The sequence below is a fragment of the Herpailurus yagouaroundi genome, unplaced genomic scaffold, assembly GCF_014898765.1.
Source record: "Herpailurus yagouaroundi ecotype Mexico unplaced genomic scaffold, PumYag 215, whole genome shotgun sequence".
NCBI classification, from domain to species: domain Eukaryota; kingdom Metazoa; phylum Chordata; class Mammalia; order Carnivora; family Felidae; genus Herpailurus; species Herpailurus yagouaroundi.
In genome coordinates, this window is record NW_024412446.1 from 4,882,748 (window position 1) to 4,899,756 (window position 17,009).

The following is a 17,009-nucleotide window of genomic DNA, read 5'->3' on the forward strand; positions in this document are numbered from 1 at the left end:
GGGGGCGCCGTTTGGGCGCGCGTTCGCGCTGGAAACGGCCGGGCCGCGGCGGCGCGGGGCCGCGGGGCGGGGCCGCCGAGGGCGTGAGTGGGCGAGCGGGAGCGGAGGGGAGGCTGGCTGTCCCGGAGGCGCCTCCGCCTACTTGCTAAATGGGAAGCGATGCCGCTGACCGAGAGCTGGGGGCCATTGCCCGGGGCCTGGAGCGAGGCCAGGTGAGGGTGGCGAGGAGCCCGCCGTCCCCGCAGGACCTGTGTCCATGGGTGGGGATGCACAGCTCACCGTGAGCACCACATGATGTCTCATGCGCTCTCCTTTTCTGTTTACTGAAACCAAAGGCCCGGCTTGACGCAGGGTTTCCAGAAACTTGTTTTCATTTGCGCGCCAGACAGCTCCTGGTTTTCCAAAGACCGTTATTACGGGCATCACCTGCCCTTGTTTACAGTCAGTAAGTTCTGCTAGATGGCGAGCTCCGTGAGGGTAGGAATCCCCTGGTTACTGCTGTTAACCCGGCGTCTAGCTTAGGGCCCGCCACGATAGACAGCTATTAATCGGAGGAAGGAATGGAATGCTTGTTTAAGCATCAAAGATGGTACTAAACCAGAGTAAGCTATGAAAGATGTAGCGCTGGTGAAAAAAACAAAAAAACAAAAAACTTCCGCGTGCAGATAGGATGGACTGATTTTGTCAGGACGTAGCAGGAAGGGATGTGTGCTTTCTCTCCAAGGTGACAGGGTGGGGGTGGGGTGCCTGCAGAGGTGTGGAGGTGAGGCAGTACCCGACAAGTGGCTGGGAGCTGGGGACGCAGAGCCTCAGGGCCAGGGGAGAGAACGGTGCTCAACAGGTCGACGGGCTGTGATGGGGAGGTGGGAATGCCATGGTCAATTTTATACTCTTGCATGGAGGGCTGTTGAAGATTCTTGAGCAGAGTGGCGATTGATGCTGTCAGCTGGGCAGGGGGCTGTGACAGTGGTCCACCCGAGGGGTCCAACCAGCTGACCTGCAGTAGTGACCCCGGGTTGTCATTGACTACAGAAGAGGGAGTTTATTCCTTAACTCTGGGGATGACGACATCATGAGCTAATTGGGGCAGGTGCCAAGTACAGTTTCGATGTAGGGGCAAAGAAGGTGGATTTAAATTCAACAAATGATACATTCCTGCTCTGTGCTAGGTGTTTTCATAAGTGTTATCCCCTCATAAGCCCCTTGCAAGGTCAGGACGGTCATCTCCGCTTTCCCCAGAAGGAAACCCAGGTATGGTGGTTGAAGTGATGTATCCAAGGTCACGCCCTGAATGAATGGCAAGAGCTGGGATTAAAACCAGGTCTTCGGATGCAGGCTGCGAACATTTCTTGTTCCATTTAAAGTGGTCTTGGAAGGGACAGGATTTCAGGAACTTCTGAGTGATGGGAGCAGAGAAGCATATGGTTGGCTGTGGGGGAAGAAGTATTTCCCTTCAGTGACACTTAGGAACTAAAGCTCTGTTGCCCCCATGTATCAGGAGACAGAAGTTGAAAGAATGTTGAGTTACTGAAAAGGTATAAATGAACATGGAGGTAGCAACTGTGGGGAAACAGCTACCACCGCTAGGGCTGAGGGAACAAAGGAATGAGGTTGGAATGATTACAGTTTACAGGCTCAGGGGCACCTGGGTGGCTCAGTTAACTTAGCATCCTACTCTTGGTTTTGGCTCAGGTCATGATCTCACTGTTCGTGAGTTCTAGCCCCGCGTCGGACTCTGTGCTGACAGTGCATAGCCTGCTTGGGATTCTCTCTGCCCCTCCCCTGCTCGCTCGCTCTGTCTCTCTCAAAATAAATAAGTAAACTTAAGAGAAAAAAAATTACAGGCCCAGAAGAGAGCCTTAGCAGAGCTGAAATTCCAATCTCGGAGGAGGAAGCACAGCCACCAAGTACTGCTGGGGTCTCTGAGCTTGGAGGAGGGGTCCTGAGGGCCTGGGAGAGTGAGCCCTGAAGAGAGAGCCCAGTGATGAGGTTGCCTCTGCAAGTGTTGGCAAAGTGTAGATGGGATCGAGCAGAAGGCGCTGCTGCTGCAGGGGCGGAGTGTCGCTGGGGTGGTGTCTGCAGAAGTAGGAAAGGGCGAAGCCCTTGGCTCCCCAGCCTTGCCACATCTATAGGGCAAAGCAGAGATGTGGGTCGCAGCATCCCAGCCCCACCCTCACAAAGGTGAGGACAGAGGGGTGGGTTTGGGGCTGCAAAGCAATAGCTTAATACTGGGGACACCCCAGATATCCGAGTCCTGGGTAATTGTTTCTTCTTCCTGCAGGCTGGCTTTGTCCCAGCTGACCACTCCGGTCAGGAGAGAGACACTGAGAAGGCCGTGGATCGGCTAGGCAAGTAGACGGTGGAGACTGGGCTGGATGTGGGGGGAGACCAAGGAATCGAGGAGAGGGACAGTCCCTATGTCTTGTTTACCTTCTCTTCCTGGCCAGTTCTCTTTGCTGCCTTTTCTGCCTAGTGTTTCCGTGGCATCCTCCTTTGGAAGCCCCGCTGGAGCTTCCTGAAGGGAAGGCCTCACCTTGTGACCAAACCCTTCCCTTCTATTGAGAAAGACACCACAATCCTGTCTTCATATTCCAAATGAGGAAACCGAGGCTCAGAGTAAAAACGAAAAAAAGATTGTGGTAAAACACAAATATAAAATTTACCACTTAATAATTTTAAAGCGTACAAGCCAGTGGCGTTTCGTACCTTCACAGTTCTGTGCAACCACCACGCTTATTTAGCTCCAGAACATTTTCAGTACTCCAAAAGGTCACCCTGTGACTGATAAGTAGTCCCACCCCATACCCCCGTCCCTGGGCGGTTCCCCGGCCCCCCCCCCCCCCGCACCAGACCATTAATCTTTCTGTGGATTTACCTGTACTGGACAGGCGAATGTGAGTTGCGTGCAAATGGAAGGGTACGCTACGTAGCCTTTTGTGTCTGGCTTCTTTCACTCAGCATGATATTTTCAAGACTCATGTAGCATGAATCAGTACATTCCTTTTTATGGCTGAACAGTTCCATCGTCTGGATATACTACATCTTGGCTGCTTATTCATCAGTTGATAGGCATTTATGAGTTGTTTATACCCTTCGGTGATTGTGAATGATGCTCTTATGAACACTTTTGTACAAGTCTTGCCTAAATACCTGCTTTATCCGTTCAGGAGTGGAATTGCTGTGCTGTGTGGTGATTTTGTGTTTAAGTTACTGACGAGTCGGTTGAGTACATTTCAGCTCAATCACACAATTCAGAATTGACAGAACTGGGGTTTGGAGCAGGGTAGTTTGGCTCCAGAACCCATGCCCTGACCTACGACTTCTGTGCTTATAGCTGGTATTATTATACAGCGTTAATAGCATGGCTGTTTTTAGGCTGATTCTTTTCCCAGCTCTGACCTGGCATCACCATGTACTTGGGGTCCATTATCCTTCCCCAGACTTTTATTCTATTATCTTGATACCTTTTGAAAGTATACCTTCCAGCTCTCCCCAATGTCAGGAGGAGGAGACGTGGTGGCTGCCTCTGTGGCTGATGGGTTCTGCTCTTCTGCCTGCTTTCCTCCCACTGCCCCTTGTCCTGTGCTCTTTGATGATGAAGAGAGAAATACACGAGTAAAAATTCAAGTTTGTATTGTGAAAGCTTATCATCTGCCAGATGTGCTTTGCCTCAGTTACCTGTAAACTACTTAAATATATAAACTGTGCTCGATTTGCTTGATTCCCTGTGTGCATGATAAGACCTGACAATCAATGGCCTCGTTGAAGGCAAAAGATTTTATTGAAAAGAAATGATCAATCCTACTTCGAAAAATGTAAACAGAACATTTTTTTTTTAAGTGCTCAGGTGGCTAAAGAACTCTGTATGCTTGTTTTACTCTTGCCCTCTTAGTATGTCTGCCAAACATTTTCCAAGCACGTGAGTAGTCCCTGTGTAGTTGCTAGTGGTTTTAAAACCTTCCTTCTGTTGATTTCTTAGCCAGTGGAGCACAGAGCATCCCTAATGGTAGTCCTGCCCATGGTGAGGGCACCCACTCGGAAGAGGAAGACTTTGCCGTGGAGGATGAGGATTCTGATGGGGACCTGAATACCTGGGAGCTGTCAGAAGGAGTGTCCGACTGCCCGCCCAAGGAACAGGCTGCTGATCTTTTTAACGAGGACTGGGACTTGGAGTTGAAAGCAGATCAAGGGAATCCGTATGGTAGGTGTGGTGTTTCTAGGGTCCCAGACCAGGTTACCTACCAGGCTACCCCAAAGGCTGACAGTTTGGATGAAGGACCCACATCTGTGAGCTCAGCCTGATAACCTTTTACAGAGCTGAAATTTCTGTGACAGCTTCTCTTTCATGTTGGGGGAAAAATGCAAATTTCACAGTTGACTTTATAATGCATCAGTTTTAACATGAAAGCAATGTTACTCTCCTAGAAATGTCTGTGTGAACCTAGCTGCTGCAGACAGCAGTGCTCTTCTGCGGTTGCTTCCTCTGCACTAAGAACCGCCCTCTGAGAAGCACAGCTTGGGCATGCAATCCTTGAAGGAGGGCTCTGCCTGTGTACTGAAAAAAAATTTTTAATGTTTATTTGTATTAGCATGAGCACGTGAGCAGGGAAGGGGCAGAGAGAGACGGAGACAGAATCTGAAGCAGGCTTCAGGCTCCGAGCTATCAGCACAGAGCCCGACATTGGGCTTGAATCAAGCACGAGCCGTAAGATCATGACCTGAGCCGAAGTCAGACGCTTTGGCTGAGCCACCCAGGCACCCCGCATGTGTATTTTTAAACAAAGACATGGCTAGTGTCTGTCCCCTAGACATTTTTTGGCTATGTATCTTGCCTCCCCTTCTCCTTTTAATCTGTTTGTTTTTTTTTTAATTGCTTGCAGATGCCGATGACATCCAGGGTTGCATTTCTCAGGAGGTCAAACCTTGGGTGTGCTGTGCCCCGCAAGGAGATATGATCTATGACCCCAGTTGGCACCACCCACCTCCGCTGATACCCCACTATTCCAAGATGGTCTTTGAAACAGGACAGTTCGATGATGCTGAAGATTGAGTGTGCAGCTTTTTTGCCTGGGGGGTGGGTGCACCCTCCAGATGAAGGCCTGTCTTCCTCTGTTTGAGGTGAGATGTCATATTTGAGGACACATTCCCAGTGATCCCCGAGTCGGGCACACAGACTGGTGTTAAATAAGGTCCTGATGTCCTCCAGTTCTGCTGTTGTTGTTGTTGTTTTTATCGAGCTCCTCCTTGGAACGTGTGAGTGTTCGTGTCTGTGTCAGGAGGAGCTGTGTTCTTTATAAATAAAGGTAGAAAAAATTTGATTTGCTTTTGTCTCCCCCACCCCCCCCACCCCTTTAATTAGATACTTATAGATAAAGCCTTACTCCTTCAGTTAAAGTTACCTGGCTTACATTTTTAAGGCTTGAGGTACTTGGACCCTTAAAAGTACTCTGTAAAAGAAAATAATGTTTTGGCCAGGGATTGGAATCCAAGAGACGTTGGTGACTTTGTGACTGATTTCTCTTCCTGTTGATGAAAAATTGACCGTTCACTCAGTTAACAAGGGCTTTCTGCAAGTTGGAACACTAAATGGCAAATAAATTAAGCCAGCAATTATATAGCCCTCAATTGGTATGAAAGGATTTTGAACTCTGCTTTCCATTTAATCTTTTACTCTTTATAATTACTTATATGAAGTCACTGTTTTTTTATTTTTTATTTTATTAAAAAAAAGTTATTTTTATTTTTGAGAGAGAGCAAGTGATCGAGCGCTAGTAGGGGAGGGGCAGACAGAGAGGAAGACACAGAATCCGAAGCAGGCTCCAGGCTCTGAGCTGTCAGTACAGAGCCCGGTTCGGGGCTTGAACTTGTGAACCATGGGATCATGACCTGAGCTGAAGTCGGTTGCTTACCTGACTGAGCCATCCAGGTGCCCCTGAAGTCGCTATTTTTTTAATTGCCTAATTTTGTTTTATTTTATTTTTTAAAAAGTTTTATTAAGTAATCTCTATACCCAACACGGGGCTTGAACTCACGATCCTGAGATGAAGAGTCATGTGCTCTCTGAGTAAGCCAGCCAGGTGCCCCTAAGTTGCCTTATTTTAGAGATGAGGAAAAAAAAGACAAACTGTTTGGACTTCTCCAAGATCTCACAGCCAGGAAGTGGCAGAACCGTGCCCTAAACCCACACGTGACTTTGGAGTCTGCTTTCCTTGGCTGCTCACCCCTGTGTGAGAACACGCCTAGAGGCGGGATCTGGGGACCATGCGTTGGCAGGTCTGCGATGCACCAGAGTAAGTCACCTTTGCCTCTCTGGCAAGCTCAGGGATTGCTTCTTAACCTCCCTGCCTCCCTGTTGAAGCTGATTCAAGAACAAGTTTCAAATCTGAAATCTGAGCTCCATAGTGGTTAAATGAGCATTTAACCATTTACATGATTTTTCAGAGGCCCCACAAAGTGTGTGAGCAAGGCAGAACCTGATGAGGGAAAGCAGTGGCTTTCACTGTGAGGGGCCTCATGACCAAAACTGTCCTAGGGAGAAAAAGTGTCCCCTCCACTATCCTTGCTGATGGGACAGTCATAGACCCTGTCACTATACTGCTCTGCCTTGTCTCCTCTTCCCAGTGTCAGAGCTGATTAGACCGGCATGAGAACAAGCATTTCTTTATTCTTTTTAAAAAAAATTTTAAAGTTTATTTATTCTGAGAGAGAGAGAGAGCACAAGCAGGGGAGGGGCAGAGAGAAGGAGAGACAATCCCAAGCAGGCTCTGCGGTGCACGGCCTGATGCGGGGCTTGAACTCACGAACTGTGAGATCATGACCTGAGCTGAAACTGAGTTGGACACTTAACCGACTGAGCCACCCAGGTGCCCTGCAATGATTTCTAATCAGTGTCCTAAAATGAATTGTGCTTTTAGGTACTCAAAATGAAAAAAAACAAACCCAACAACAAATATCTATCTTTTTAAATCTCTGAATGCTGAGCTGAGAAGTATCAATCTCATAGGGAGAGACTATTAATATTGCTTAGTTTGGCCTTGTACGATGTGCAAGAATCCTTTCTTCTAGTCACTGCCTCAGAAGGGGCCCATCCACTGTTGGCTAGTGGTCTTTGTGAGAAAATTCTCCGTTGTTTTGAGTTGAAATCTACCCCCACATGGTCCTGGTCTGCTCTGTGGTCCTGACTTCCTTTCAAATATAGGAAATTAGAATTTTTTTTTTTTTTTTTAAAGTTTATTTTAAGAGAAAGAGAATCCCAAGCAGGCTCTGCACTGTCAGCACAGAGCCTGATGTGGGGCTCGAACCCATGAACCCTGGGATCATGACCTGAGCCAAAATCAAGACATTCAACCAACTGAGCCACCCAGGCACCCAGAAATTAGCAATCTTATCCTCTCTCTGGCTTTTTGTTTTCTAGCTAAACCGTCAGTAGGCAGTTGCATATATGTGTCTGGCATCAGAAGGGACAAGGAGGAGGGCGGAAGGAGAGGGCATGTTGTGGGGATTTTTGAGGTTTTGGAAGGTGTTGCAGCATTGACAGGTTGAGATTGTTCTGTGAGGGTGTGTAGTGAGGAGAGGGCTGAGGACAGAAGCTTGCAGTGCATTTGCAGCGAAAGGCTAGATGGAAGGTCGGACCCAGGGCCAGGCTGTGACAGTGGAGGAAAAAGAGAACCAGGTGAGCATAGGTGTCAGTCAAGCCAAATCTAAGAAGAGAGTTTTGTTTTTTTTAATTTTTATTTAAAAATTTGTTTTTCTTTAACATTTATTTTCAAGAGACAGAGACAGAGTGTGAGTGGGGGAGGGGCAGAGAGAGAGGGAGACACAGAATCTGAAGCAGGGTCCAGGCTCTGAGCTGTGAGCACAGAGCCCAACGCGGGACTTGAACTCACGAACTGTGAGGTCATGACCTGAGCTGAAGTCGGATGCTTAACTGACTGAGCCACCCAGCACCCCTAAGAAGAGAGTTTTAAGGAGGGAATGACCATCTTTTACAGAGAGCAAGTAAGATGAAGGCTAAAAAGGGCATTTTGGGATGTAGGAATTAGAAAGTGTTCATAAGATGAGGCGCCTGGGTGGCTCAGTCCATTAAGCATCCAGCTCTTGACTTCGGCTCAGGTCATGATCTCACGGTTCGTGAGATGAAGCCACGTGAGCATCGGGCTCCAGGCTAAGAGTGTAGAGCCTGCTTGAGATTCTTGCTCTCCCTCTCTCTCTCTCTGCCCCGCCCCTGCTTGCACCCTCTCTCAGAAATAAATAAACATTAAAAAAAAGAAAGTGTTCATATAATGTACTGGCTTGGGGCAGGTGCAGGGGTGGGGGCATGGACATTTCAGGCTAAAATGTTTTGGGGCATGCATGTGGCCACTTGAGCTGTGCCTTTGGCACTGTTGTGTCTCTTGACTGCGGGCAATGGTGACTTCCAGCCAGCTTCTCTCGGGATGTGTGAGCCAGCCTGGGAAGAGGCAGCGATGGGAGAGACAAGAAGGGAACGGAGAGAAAGAAGCAGAAGGAAGCCAGTGGAGAAATGTAGGTGCCTGAGGGACTGTTCGGAGGAACAAGAGAGAAAACTTGATTCTGACCTTTCTTTCAAACAATGTCATTTACCAAGCAAGGAATCACAACTGACCACAGCAAAAATCTTGAGTGAGGGAAAGGAGAATAAATACGTGTTTATCAAGTGACCAGATGACATTTGTGATATGCCTTTGTTTGTCTCACGCCCTCTCTCCATGTAAGCATGCTGTTCGTTGCCTTAGTGGAGGCATGTGACACGGTCAAAGACGGCCAAGACATTTTTCTATCTTCTGTTTTACAAAAAGGGGCTTATTTTCTTTCTAAATGTTTCTTTTTCTTTTCTTTTCTCCTCCCTCCCTCCCTCCCTCCCTTCCTTCCTCTCTCCCTCTCTCTTTCTTTCTATTCTTGTAAAGAGGCAACAGGTTTTGGACCAACAGACTATGTGTCTTGAAGAAAGACAGTCCTCAGTCCCTCTCCCCCAAGCCCCCTGGGTTGTGAGAAGAAAAATGCAGAAGACAGATCTGGGAAGGCTAAGAGCAGGTGGCACATGAGCCCTGCTTCCTGGCGTGGCCTGGGAAGTTAGGTCCTCAGAGCGTGACAGCTGTTGGTTCTCGTAGGCAGTCAGGACCATCTTGCAGGAAGGTGCTCAGGCCTCAAGCGTGCAGAGAACCTGATGGACCCAGAGGGGCCGTGGGACAGGGAGAACCTTTGAAGACGGACATGAGCTTACCTTGTGCCCACTGCCCCCACTTGGTACTGCATGAGGATGTAAGGAGAACCGCAGAGGCCCCGGTGGAAGCTCAGGGTTGGAAAGTAAGATGGTCAGAACGTCAGTTTTGCTTCTTGAACGCCGCAAATGCAAGAGAGGCAATATTAACAGAAACTTACCAGATGAGAACAAGTTATTGCTTGGGCCGGGGGATGTAGGTCATCAGCTCAGCAGAGATGGTGTATGGAAAGTATCATTGTGGAGCGGGGGCACCTGGGTGGTTCAGTTGGTTAAACGTCTGACTCTTGATCTCAGCTCAGGTCTTGATCTCAGGGTCATGAGTTCAGGCCTGTCGCTGGGTTCCCTGCTGGGCGTGGAGCCTACTTAAAAGAAAAATTCAAGTATCATGGGTTGATTAATACCAGAGTGCTGGTAATTTTTTGTTTTTATGTTCTGTCTGGATGGAAATCTTTCAATTTTGGCACTGAAGCAGAAGAAACAGAACCATGCCATTCATAATTTCTGTAGGTAATTTTGTGGGGGTTTTTGATGGCTCCAGTGTGTTTCTGTCTGTTATGACTTTCTTCCCTTTGGGAAATTCTGAAGGAAGGCACCCTTTCACTCTACCCCTAAATTAGTTTGGTGCTGTGCTTAACGTGGGGACAGTTTGGTCATCATGAGACCCCAGGACGGTATAGCGGGTGAGTGAGTCTTCCCTCACTTTGTTCTCAAATACCTGAGTGGCTGGGTGGGTTGACCGTAAAGGCTGCAGGCGACCACTCCTACATATAGAAGTGACTGGCTGGAGGGGCGCCTGGGTGGCGCAGTCGGTTAAGCGTCCGACTTCAGCCAGGTCACGATCTCGCGGTCCGTGAGTTCGAGCCCCGCGTCAGGCTCTGGGCTGATGGCTCGGAGCCTGGAGCCTGTTTCCGATTCTGTGTCTCCCTCTCTCTCTGCCCCTCCCCCGTTCATGCTCTGTCTCTCTGTCGCAAAAATAAATAAACGTTGAAAAAAAAAATTTAAAAAAAAGAAAGAAGTGACTGGCTGGACTGAGCAAAGTTCCACTGCACTGAGGAAATTTGAGACTGCCTTCCAGGAAGACGGAAGCACATTCATTGGCTAAGTAAATACCTTGGTGCTTCACTGCCCTTGGTTTTCCAGAGTTTACCTTCTTGGACCCAATCTTCCATAAGATGGTTGGAATATGGAGAAGGAGAAAACCCCAGACCCTGGCTGTAGCCTGTCTGGATTCTGCCTCCCGGTTCTCCCAGGCAGACTCCCCACGCAAATAACAGAATGCTGGATCCAGAGGACTGTGTCTGTGTGTGTGTGTACACGTGTGTGTGAGCGTGGCAGGCCAGGGAGAAGAAGTTGGAGGGTGTGACAGGAAGGCAAGCAGCGGGGCTGGCTCCAACTTTGTTGACTTAGTGAGTCTGGCCGCAAAGCGAAGGTCTTTGGAAAGAACGGCCTCTCCGCTTCTGGCAGTTTCTACTGAGCTGAGCTGGTTCCAGGACTGAGCTAGACCCTGCAGGTGTTTATGGGCAGGAGGACAGTTCAGTTGGGTTCCAGGGCACCAAGATTTTCAGAATGCCACGAGGGTCTGTACTTGACAATGGCCCGTGGAGTAAACATAGCCATGGTTTCTGAAGAAGATCCTTCCCTCCACCTTACAGGGTTTTTTGGTCCTCCCCTTGGAGTCCAGAGAGAGAACGTTCCCCAGGAGGCACGTTTCCAATTCTGACCATTGCAAGGTGCAGTTGCTTTGCCTTAAAAAAAAAAATTTTTTTTTTTCTGGTGAGATAATTTTGATTTCAGCAGCAATTTCCTCTGACCACTTCTGAGCTGTTGAATAAATGTGGCAGATAGAGAAGTTAGGGCCGTGTGTTTGGCAACCGCCGGCAGGTACCTGAATTTCTCCTGGCTGCTGCCTGTGGCCTTATTCCGATTCTCCAGCTGGTGGCGGTAAAGACCCATCGGCGCACTGCCTTCTGCGAGATCCACTGGGCGAGGGTCGCTGGAGCTGAAGCTGAGCTGGCTCAGGGCTACTTTCCTGCGAACGGGCTGCCCGAGGGTTAGCAATCCACTTGTGAATCCAGAGGCAGGATTTACTCCTGATTTTAGAGATGACATCTGTCAGGAAAGATTACTGTGAAATCTAAGGGAAGGGTCATCCTCGTTACGTGCCCCCCAACACCTACCCCAGAGTCTGGCGCATGGTGGGTGCTTAGCATATGCTTGCTGACTTCAAGCAAAGTGTGCACATATGCGAAGGAAAAGAAAACACGCTGTGCTGCCTCCCTGTGCCAGATGATATGTTAGGTGGTTTTCCTTATGAAGGAAGGCTTATTAATTCTCATTTTACATAGGGAGGAGTTGAGGCTCAGGGAGGTGAAATAATTGGCCCTTTGGCCTCACAAAGGTAGGATTTGACCTGTTATCTGGGCTTCTATGTTTGCTCTGCCAAGATGGGAAACACTGAGATTTAAGATTTTTAAAAAATGTTTATTTTTAAGAGAGAGAGAGAGAAAGCACAAGTGGGATAGGGACACAGAGAGAGGGAGACACAGAATCTGAAGCAGGCTCCAGGCTCTGAGCTGTGAGCACAGAGCCCAACGCAGGACTTGAACTCATGAACTGTGAGATCATGACCTGAGCTGAAGTGGGATGCTTAGCAGACTGAACCACCTAGGCGCCCCAAGGAAAACATTGAGATATAGCAAAAGTCCAGGACGAATTTTGTTTCAGAAAAAGCAAGGGAATGCAATGCGGGTTTGATCTTTACTCATTGGTTTCTTTTTTTTTTTTTTCCAGTTTTTTTTTAATGTTTATTTATTTTTGAGGGAGAGAGACAGAGTGCAAGCAGGGGAGGGGCAGAGAGAGAAGGAGACACAGAATCCCAAGCAGGCTTCGCACTGTCAGCACAGAGCCCGACGTGGGACTCGAACCCACAAACTGTGAGATCATGCCCTGAGTTGAAGTTAGATGCTGAGCCGACGGAGCCACCCAGGTTCCCCAATCAGTTTCTTTTTTTTTATCTTTTTTTTTTTTTTTAATTTATATATGAAATTTATTGTCAAATTGGTTTCCATACAACACCCAGTGCTCATCCCAAAAGGTGCCCTCCTCAATACCCATCACCCACCCTCTCCTCCCTCCCACCCCCCATCAACCCTTAGTTTGTTCTCAGTTCTCAACAGTCTCTTATGCTTTGGCTCTCTCCCACTCTAACCTCTTTTTTTTTTTTTTTCCTTCCCCTCCCCCATGGGTTCCTGTTAAGTTTCTCAGGATCCACATAAGAGTGAAACCATATGGTATCTGTCTTTCTCTGTATGGCTTATTTCACTTAGCATCACACTCTCCAGTTCCATCCACGTTGCTACAAAAGGCCATATTTCATTTTTTCTCATTGCCACGTAGTATTCCATTGTGTATATAAACCACATTTCTTTATCCATTCATCAGTTGATGGACATTTAGGCTCTTTCCATCATTTGGCTATTGTTGAGAGTGCTGCTATGAACATTGGGGTACAAGTGCCCCTATGCATCAGTACTCCTGTGTCCCTTGGATAAATTCCTAGCAGTGCTATTGCTGGGTCATAGGGTAGGTCTATTTTTAATTTTCTGAGGAACCTCCACACTGTTTTCCAGAGCGGCTGCACCAATTTGCATTCCCACCAACAGTGCAAGAGGGTTCCCGTTTCTCCACATCCTCTCCAGCATCTATAGTCTCCTGATTTGTTCATTTTGGCCACTCTGACTGGCGTGAGGTGATACCTGAGTGTGGTTTTGATTTGTATTTCCCTGATAAGGAGCGACGCTGAACATCTTTTCATGTGCCTGTTGGCCAATCAGTTTCTTTCAGAGCACCTGCTGTATGCCGTGTGCTGAGGACGGAGAGGTGGGGGACCTGGTTTCTGCTCTTGGGGGGCTCAGAGCCACAGGGCAGGGTGGCAGCACAGGAGGACTGCCCAAGCCCAGCGTGCGGTGGGAACCCAGAAGGGGAGGGCGCTCCAGGTGACCACCCCAAGAAGAGGGCCCCGGGGCTGAGCCCTTGAGGACTTGGCCAGGCAAGTAGTGGGGGCAGAGGCACTGCGTGTGCTTCGAGAGGACTCGTGTATTTGGAGAGCTGGTGAGGGATATGGTGATGGTGATGGCAGGTGATGAGAAAAGGGGCCTGAAACCTATGCCAAGGGGCTTGAGAGGTGTGCAGCAGGAATGAGCCATGGGCAGACCCTCATTTTCAGAAGATCCTTCTAGTTCCCGGTGGAGCATGGTGGTGGGGGCCAAGATGGAAGGCAGGGAGCGTCTGGGAGCTGCAACCTAGTGAGGGAGGGTGGTGACCTCAAGCAGAGTGATAGCTATGGAGACAGAGGGACACTGACAGATCGGAACTGGTCATGGAAGGTAGAGCTGGCAGGAGTGGGGACGGACCGAGGGTGGGAGGAGGTATAGGAAGGAGTCTGGGAGGACCCTGGGGTCCTGGCTCAGGCAACCGGGTGGATGCCGTGGGCTCCTCCGTGCGCATGATCTTTGCAGCCCCTGGACACTTGCACACCCACTGTTTGTAGAGGAAGGTTCTCTGTGCTCCACGTGTTCAACTTTGTTCCCAGGGTTTGGAGGATACCTCTGGGCGGTGCAGCCCTGTACCTCCAACATGTGAAGGTCATGCCTCGGAGTACCCTTTGTATTTCCTATGCTTTTCTCTCTCCCAGAGAGAGTCCGTCAGACGCTCAGGAGATGGCACTCTGTCTTTGCAGGGCGACTGGGGTGGACGTCCTGGTTACCTTTCCTACATCCATCCCTCCCCCTCTTGAAGACCACCCCTTTCTCCTGCGGCCTGTGGACCTTGGGAAAAGCTACCCCCACCCCTGGACACAGGGGCAGGGCATGGAGTTCAGGCCTAAGTTAACCCTCATCATGGAATCTCTAGTCCCCTGTATTAGTCTCCTAGGCTGCCTAACAAATTGCCATGAATGTGGTGGCTTGAGACAAAAGACATGTCTTTTTTCACGGCTCTGGAGTCCAGAAGTTCAAGGTCGAGTTGTCAGCAGGGCTGTGCTTCCTCCAGAGGCCCTAGGGGAGATTATGTGCTCGGACTCTTTCAGCTTTTGCTGGCTGCTAGAATCCCTTGGCTTGCAGCCACTCACTACAGTCACTGCCTCCTCTCCTTGTGGCCTTTCTCTCCGGGTCCGTCTTCTCTTCTGTCTCTTATAAGGGTGTATGTGTCATTGGATTTAGGGCCCACCCTCTAGTCCCGGGTGACCTCATGGTAAGATCCTTAACTCAATTGCATCTACAAAGACCCTTTTTGCAAATAAGGTCGCATTCAGAGGTTCCAGGGCTTAGGAGGGAGCCATATCTTTTTCTGGTGCGAGGGGGCCGCCATACAACTCAGTGCAGCCCCTGTGGGTGGCAAGACAGAATGAAACTGGGACCGTGATGACACCATTGAGCCCCTGTCAGCCAGCCCAGAAGCCTGCTTACTTTAGGACTTCCAGTTATGTTATTCAGTAAATCCTCTTTAATGCTTCAAGCCCATCTTTTTTTTTTTTTTTTTTTTAAGTTTATTTATTTTTGAGAGAGAGTGCAAACAGGGGAGGGGTAGAGAGAGAAGGAGACAGAGAATCCCAGGCAGGCTCTGCACTGTCAGCACAGAGCCCGATGTGGGTCTTGAACCCACAAACTGTGAGATCGTGACCTGGGCCGAAATCAGGAGTCACATGCTCAATCAACTGAGCCACCCAGGCGCCCCGCTTTAAGCCAGCCTGATAGAACCTTCCCCCATCACTTGCAGCTGAATGTGCCCTGACTCCTGTATGTGCCCATCTGTAGGCTGTTGGCTGTGAGGTCACGGCAGTTGGAAGTCTCCTCTGCTGGGCTCTATTGTCACTCTGTGTGACTTGGGTGAGTCACAGCCCTGCTGACCATCGGTGTGAAGATATAAATGGGGCTCATGTCCCTGTAAAAGGCTCTTCAAAATGGAAGCCACTGTGGTTTCTGTTGTTATGGCCTCTGCATTCCAAGAAAGTTGTACTAGAACTGGAAAGGGGCCAGACAGTAGAGTGATGAATGGCTTTTACCACGAGGGCAAGCTCCCCAGTTAGGATTCTTCAGCCTGGAAGAATGAGGGCTGAGGAGGACCTGTAATACCAGTCCTTTAAATGACCAGGCATATCGACAAGGTGGAACAGCCTTGTTCATTAAATCCCAGGATGCTTAGAAACCTAGGGTGCCACTCCTAAGAGTTTCAGAAGCTATTTCAGGGTGGACAATAGAAGATGCTGCTTTGCGTGGTAGGGAGGTGAACTCGAGGCTCTCGGGCAGCCGGGTGTGGTGCACCTGCAGTCAGGCCGACCAGGTTTCCACTTCTGGCTCCAGCTATGTGAGCGTGGGCAATCCGCTCTTCTCCCCGACTGTCAGACTGCTCACTGGTGAACTGGGGGCAATAACCACTGCTCCCCAGCTCTGACACTCATGTGACCAGTTTCCCGCTTGTTCCTGCGGGTGGACTGACTGCAGACCCCCCACTCCCGCACAAGACCCCGGGTCCTCCGCCTCACTCAGGGTCCACTTGAAGCAATTCTCTCCTACCTTTCCCTTGTTGTCTGCTTCCCCCTTCCTTCTTAGATTATTCTTGTGTGCACAAAAACCATGACTGTCTCAGGGGCGCCTGGGTGGCTCAGTCGGTTGAGTGTGTGACTTCGGCTCAGGTCTTGATCTCACAGTCATGGGTTTGAGCCCTGAGTCGGGTTCTGTGCTGACAGCTCAGAGCCTGGAGCCTGCTTTGGATGCTGTGTCTCCCTCTCTCTCTACCCCTCCCCTCCTTGTGCTCTGTTTCTCTCTTTCTCTCTCAAAAATAAACAAACATTAAAAAAACCCCAACAAACCCACTATGATTGTCTCTCCAATCTGAAAACAACCCTCCCTCCGTCCTACTTCCTCTATAGCTCCTGCCCACTTTCTCGGCCCCACTTTGCAGCAAAACTCCTTGAAAGAATTGTCTTTACTTGTCTCTTTGGCTCAATGATTCTTTGCAAGATGGACACACTCATGTCACTACCATACAGGTTTAAAAAAAGGTATATTACCAGCACCCCCCCGGCATCCTGTGCTTCCTCCCACACAGCCCTCTCTATACTCCAAGGTAACCACTATCCTGATTATAACACGACACATTAGTTTTATCTTTTTTTAGTTGATTGTGGTAAAATACATATAACATTTACCATTTTAACCACTTTTTTTGGTGTTTATTTTTGAGAGAGAGAGAGAGAGCACAAGTGGAGGAGGGGCAGACAGAGAGGGGGACAGAGGACTGGAAGTGGGCTCTGTGCCAACAGCAGTGAGCAGCCCAATGTGGGGCTTGAACTCCTGAACCTTGAGATCATGACGTGGGCTGAAGTCAGACGCTCAACTGATTGAGCCACCAAGGTGCCCCAGCTATTTTTTTTAAAGTAATCTCTATGCCTAGTGTGGGGCTTGAACTCATGACCCGAGATCAAGAGTCACATGCTCTTCTGACCGAGCCAGCCAAGTGCCCCCCATTTTAACCACATTAAAGCATGCAATTCAGTGGCATTTAGCACACTCATAATGTTGTGCAGCCATCACCATTACCTAGGTCACTTCAGAAAGGAAACCCCATGACCATTAGCAGTCATGCCCCATCCCCCATTCTCAGCCCCTGGCAACCACTCATCTGCCTTTTGTTTCTATGGACCTGCCTGTTCTGGATATTTCATTATAAATGAAGCCACACAATATATGGCCTCTGTACCTGGCTTATT

At 49.1% G+C, this 17,009-nt stretch overlaps 1 protein-coding gene across 2 annotated transcripts in view; it reads left to right on the top strand.

Moving 5' to 3' along the window:
- The window catches only part of COPRS (coordinator of PRMT5 and differentiation stimulator), a 5,902-nt gene extending 584 nt beyond the window's left edge, over positions 1-5,318 (top strand). The window contains exons 1-4 of one of the 2 annotated variants that reach the window (XM_040455280.1): positions 102-212; positions 2,282-2,348; positions 3,980-4,201; positions 4,881-5,318. In XM_040455280.1, coding sequence (XP_040311214.1) covers positions 150-212; positions 2,282-2,348; positions 3,980-4,201; positions 4,881-5,050 — 522 coding nt within the window. In that variant the 5' untranslated portion in view covers positions 102-149 and the 3' untranslated portion in view covers positions 5,051-5,318. Of the gene's footprint in view, positions 1-101; positions 213-2,281; positions 2,349-3,979; positions 4,202-4,880 lie in introns of those variants that run through there. The other variant, XM_040455279.1, reaches the window with a different exon arrangement.
- The last annotated feature ends 11,691 nt before the right edge of the window (positions 5,319-17,009 follow it).